This window comes from Eublepharis macularius, chromosome 8 (genome assembly GCF_028583425.1).
Source record: "Eublepharis macularius isolate TG4126 chromosome 8, MPM_Emac_v1.0, whole genome shotgun sequence".
NCBI classification, from domain to species: Eukaryota; Metazoa; Chordata; class Lepidosauria; order Squamata; family Eublepharidae; genus Eublepharis; species Eublepharis macularius.
Window position 1 is genome coordinate 127,290,232 of NC_072797.1, and position 6,000 is coordinate 127,296,231.

Here is a 6,000-nt window from a genome sequence, read left to right on the forward strand (position 1 = left end):
GTATCAAACCACCGAGTAATGCTTTTTGCAGAGTGGTTACCAGCTAGTAATGCTTCAAGACTCCATGTTTCAAGTTAATAATATTTGCTTAGGAATTCTAGTAGCTTAATTAATTTAGAGAATAAATTTCCTATTTCACATAAAATCCAAAATAAGCGTTGAGTCTACTACTTTAATAGACCTGCTGAACCAAGATGACCAAAAGTATTTTTAAAAAAGAAAAATGATTTGATTTATTTTAACTTGCAGTTCTTAGATGGCTCTTAAAGATAACCCGGATAATATGAAATTTAAATTTACAAATGCACTGAAGTCTACTTTAATATCTGAATAACTATCATCTTAATAACTATCAAACACTTGGCATCAGAGTCAAGTCAGTGCCAATCAAGAACCTGGCACAAGAGGAATGAGCCTTGGGCTTGCTCACTCTCACCCTGTATGCTGTGATTCCTTCCTTCTCTCCCCCGCAACCAACCAAACTACAGCTTGCACTTCCCCTGCAAACCAGAATTGCAAAACAGGGTTTGGTCATAATTTTAATATCTGGGTTACAGGGTACGCTTAATTCAGTAGGCACTGGAAAATTATGCTGTAATTACTGGCGGGGAGGGGGGGCACACACAAACATGACAGTAATTTCAAGCTTGCTCACATCCTACTAAAATACAGTATGGCATTACATGTTTACTTAACACTGGCTATTTAAAAGAATAAACCAGGGACAAAAACATCTGAAATACAAGGTGAAGTACATATAACAAAATGTGGCTTATATATATTATATTATATAAAATGAGTATTTAGAATTCATTAAGCATTTTCCACATAAAACCACATTCTATCTCATAAAGGAAAAAAAAACCTTTGCAACTACGAATCCTTGCTTCTGGAAACTTCCGTCATTTTGCAGTGCATTGCTGCATGTGGACAGATAGCCAAAGAAAAATCTATTTCACAATTGCCTTCTCTATTAGAGATAATCTGCAATTTTAAGAGCATGGGGCTACAACTGAAGTTTGGAATTATATGCCCAGACATTTATTTTTATTTTATTTACTTTATACACCACTTATGCCTAGATATTTATATTTATTTACTTTATTTATATGCCACTTATCTCCCCAACGGGGACCTAAAATGGCTTACATAATTCTCCTCTTCTCCATTCTATCACATGACTATTCTGTGAGATAGTATAGGCTGAGAGTGCATGTCTCGCCCAAGGTCACCTTGCAAGCTTACATGGCAAGAGCAGGGATCAAAACTGGGTTCTCCCAGACCCCAGTCCAACTCTCTGACCACGACACCTCCCTGGTTGGCAAGAAACAGAAAACTATTTTAGCTGATACCTCGTTGTCACCATCATTTAGCAGACGTCTCTCATACAAGTAATGTTTCAAGTACCAAACAAGTAGCTTTTATTTAAATCTACGTTTTTCTTGGCTATTTAAATCATACCACCTTGCAATGAATGTATACACAAAATCCTATTAATACCAAAAACACTATAAATATTGTTTAAAGACATACCCAAACATAACTTCAATAATCTTTTACAACAGCACTATATGGGAATCCACCATTATCCCCATATTACATACGGAGGATTGTGGATGAGAAAGACTGTGGCTTGCCCAAAACTACCCAATGAATTAATGCTACGGTCAACGTGTGGCCATGTCCCCCACTTTCCACAAACACATGGGCAGCTGCTTGACTCCTAAGCAGACACATCAGGAAGTATAGACAGATCTTATGGTCTGCCACTGACTTGCAAAGCTAGGAAAAGAACTGTTAGATCCAAAGCCACCTGCCCGTCAGTGAGCATGTTGCCCCAGCCTTCCTTTGTAATGAATAAATATAAAGTTATGGGAATCCTCTATATGACATGTCACAATTTGGCACATGTAAAATAAATGGTTTCTGTCCGTTTACATACTGGTTGAGGGAGCTCTAAAAAGAACCACCCCTTATGACAGCAAGTTCACTATATTACAACAAAAGGGGGTTATCTAACCAATAGTTATTAGTTAGGCCTGAAGAAAATATTCATAAAGCTGTCCTATTGGACATCACACCAAATTCTAAGTTTATCTGTAGTCGTATACCAAGATAAGATTTAGAAGAACCAAGGAAAAATATGCTACCCAAATCCAACGCACAGGGAAAAAACCCTCAAAGTCTATAGAAACAAGGTAGTCTATTAATTTGTTCATTTCCCACAGGTTTCAGACATATTCTGAAATTTTAAAGACCCGACTTACAAGATCTACCTTCAACTTACTTTCTTGGTGATAGTTCTTGAATTTCAGTCAACTACTCAAGTTTAAAAAACAACAGAAAGAACATCTTGCTTACACTGTGAAGGAAGCAATTTTAACCTTCTGAGGATAAATTCCCAATGGGACTATACATAATCTGGCTCCTTCAAATTCCAGATCCAAGTGTCCTTTACCAAAATTCAGCGACAAAGGGGGGAAATAAAGAAGAAACAAGAACAGGGAAAAGATGTGATGTTTGAGACACAGAGAAGCTGAATACAGAAATGAATAACCTAATAAGAGGGAACTGTATCTGCTGCTTCAAGAAAATGTGGTGTCACATAATTTGTGAGTTAGTGGTGGAAAGTGCCGTCAAGTCATCAATTACTTATGGCAACCTCTCATGAGATTTTTAAGGTAAGACACTAGCAGTGGTGATTTGCCACTCACTGTGTCTGAAGAGCAACCCTGGTCTTCCTTAGAGGTCTCCATTCAATTACTAACCCAGGTCAACCCTGCTTAGCTTCTGAGATTCGGCTTGTATGAGCTACCCAGGTAAAGATAGAAATTAGTGACCTCTCTGCAATCATACTTACTTCCTAATCTGAAAAAGCTACACCGGGCAAAATATGAAATACTTCTTATTCCCCACAAAAAGGGAATTTTTAAATGTTATCAAGTTGCAGTTGACTTATGGTGATTGCCATAGGATTTTCAAGGCAAGAGATGTTCAGAGATGGTTTGCCATGGCCCGCCTCTGTGTAGCAACCTTAGATTTCATTGGTGGTCTCCCACCCAAGTACTAACCAAGGCTAACTGTGCTTAGCTTCAGAGATTATTCTGTAGCTTCAGAGAGCTGCCAAGATCATGCTAGCATGGGCTATCCAAGTCCAGCCAAAAAGAAGGAAATACTCCAGTAATACTGCCAATCTTACTTTAGCCTTCCTGCTTTTTCAGATATCTTTCTGGGGAAATCAGATCACTTCAAAATCTACAAATGTAGGATTTAACCCTGCTTCCTTTCTATTGCAAAGAGTTTGCCTGGTAACACTTTCGGAGAGCAGCCTACGCACAGCACTATACCCTCCGCTTACCATGTCAATTCAGAAAATCATCCAAACTTTGTTTAAACTGGGTCCCCACAATCCCACTATGTGTACAACACTAGCATGACAAGACAACACCTACACAGGCTACCTATCTCTGGTATACTAAGACCGCGCATGTGACTAGAAGCTTGGTTTAAATGTAATGGCGAGCACATACCAGGTCACATAGAGAATCCCTTCTGCTGCACCAGCATCCTGTTTAAATCAGGAGGGTAGCACAGTAAATCAGCACACATTGACCACATTCAGACATTATGATATATACCATGATTTGAGATAGATCAAGATGGGTAGCCCTGTTTGTCTGTAGCAGTAGAAAAGAGCAAGAGTGCAGTAGCACCTAAAAGACGAACAAAATCTGTGGCAGGGTATGAGCTTTTGAGAGTCTCAGCTCACTTCTTCAAACATCTGAAGGAACCTGAAGAAGCAAGCTGTGGCTCACAGAAGCTCAAACCCTACCACAAATGTTGTTTGTCTTATAGATGCTACTGCACTCCTGGCTCTTTCCTACCAACACCGCTTGATATATCCAAAGCCCCTCCTTCCCCCGCCAGTTTACACAGCCCGAGCTCTCCAAGGCCCTGTTTCGACTAAAGCCCACGAGAAAAAAGGAGCGCAGGCCCCACAAGCAAGAGGCCGCCCAGCCTAACCTGCCCTCTCCGCCCTCCCTTCGCACCGCACGGCCTTCTCGGCTTGCACGGCCAGGGAGCGCACGCGCGCGCGCCCCCGCTCCCGCGCACGCCCCCCTTCCCTTCCCTCTCCTCCCCTCCCGCGGAACGAAATACTGCACAGTCATGGCACAGCCCGCGCGAGGCCGCCCGCCGCCCACCCCTCGCGCCGCCGAGCCCGCTGAGGCGGGCGCCAAAAGCCGCTTCCAGGGGGGAGAGGCGCCGGGGGGGGGGCGGGAACGGGCCCCCCGTCGCCTCGAGGGCTCGAAGCCTGCGCCGAGGGAGCCAGCCAGCCGCGGCCAGCGCTCTCGCCCGACCGCCCCCCGCCCCAGGCAGGCCCGACTTCCCCTCTCCAGCCCTCGCGAAGCAGGCCTCCTCCCCGCCGCAGCTGCTGAGGCGCGTCAAGGCCGAGCCTTCCAGGCCAAGGCCTCCGCAACCGACCCCGACGCTGGCAGGCAGGCCAGGCCCGACTCCCCCCCCCGCGCCCGGTCCCCCCCAGGCCGCACCGTCTCCTCAGGATCGATGTCTATCTTGAAGGTCTGCTGCTGCAGCGTCTTCAGCGTGATCTGCATGGCGGCTGCTCGGCTGAGGCCCCGGCCAGGCCTACCTCGCGGGCTGCCTCGGGGAGTGCGACGGGCGAGGGCGGCTCCCCCTGGGTCCTCCGCTCACTACTCCGGCCTAGCTCGGCTCGGCTACGCGACGGTGGGAGAAACGAGCGGGAGGGGGGGTGAGGGAGGGAAGGAAGGAGGGAGGAGCCGCGCGGAAGGGGCGGGGCCAAGCGGGAGGGACCGGCGTTTTCTCGCGCACGCGCGGCAGAGAGCGATGTTAGGCTGGGCAGTTGGCGCGCGCCGCAGCCACCGTGACGGGAGGAGTGACTCGTGACCCTCCTTATCCCCTCCCCCTCGGTAAAAGCCGGAAAAGCGCTGGAAGGGCGTGAAGTGCGCAAGCGGGGAACGTTTGTTTTTTTAAAAAAAGGAGAGAACGCTACGCATGTGCGAATTTTTTGAGGGGGTGGGGGCTGGGAAAGGTGAGCTGGATGAGGGTGGAAGAGCGGGAAAAGAGGCGGGCTGTGATTGGTCCAGAAGGGAGGCCGAGAAAAGAGGGCTGTGTGAGGGGAAAGGGGAAGGAATCCTAATAGACGGTTAGATATTAATTCCGTTTTCAAAGGAGAAAGAAGGCGCAACGAATAGGCACCTGCACAAGGAATAGCTACAGTTTTTTTAAAAAAGAAAAAAAAAGTCAGTTTACTTTTTTCCCAGATAAAAAGTTTATTGGAAAAGAAAAGACACTGGCAACACGTTTAAAAAAGACAATAAAAGGGATGTGCTAAAAGGAATGACAGGATTGCCCATTATTTTCAATGGGCAATCTTGTCATTCCTTTTAGTACATCCCATAAAAAGAACATATAACAACACGTTTAAGCTAGAAAATATATTGCTCCTCTCCATTTCCTCACTTTATACTCAGCGTTTTATATTCAACGTTACCCTCACTAAGGGCTTCCCGTTTTTCCTCAAATTCTTAAGGTTGGTCAGTTATGCATATAGGAAGTTAATTTTGCCATAGATGCACATTCACACTATTTGTTCATCCACTCAGACACAAGACTCGGCCTTCCGTTTTTCTGCAAATGCTACCCTCGCCGCAGTCCACAAAACTGACGTGAGTTTCGAGTGTCTTCTTACTGTCTTTGTTGGAGCACAAGGACTGAAGCAGATGGGCCCTTGATAACCCTTGCACTGCTTGAATTTTAATTTTCATGGAAATCTTACTGATGCTGTGGATCCAATTTTGAGGGCTTTTCCCTGGCCTAGCGGAATCTCAACAGCATTCAGAAAACAACATAAGCTTTCATTTAAAACGAGCTTTGCAGAACCAATTAAAAATCATATTGAAGTAAATATGGTTAAGTGAAATTGGCAGAGGTAAGATTTTATATTTATGACAGGATTCAGGA

At 45.2% G+C, this 6,000-nt stretch overlaps 1 protein-coding gene across 1 annotated transcript in view; it reads right to left on the reverse strand.

The window, feature by feature from the left end:
* RAD23B (RAD23 homolog B, nucleotide excision repair protein) overlaps positions 1-4,808 on the reverse strand; it is a 30,313-nt gene extending 25,505 nt beyond the window's left edge. Inside the window, exon 1 of the mRNA XM_054986715.1 lies at positions 4,548-4,808. Coding sequence (XP_054842690.1) covers positions 4,548-4,613 — 66 coding nt within the window. The 5' untranslated portion in view covers positions 4,614-4,808. The remainder of the gene's footprint in view (positions 1-4,547) is intronic.
* Positions 4,809-6,000: the final 1,192 nt, after the last annotated feature.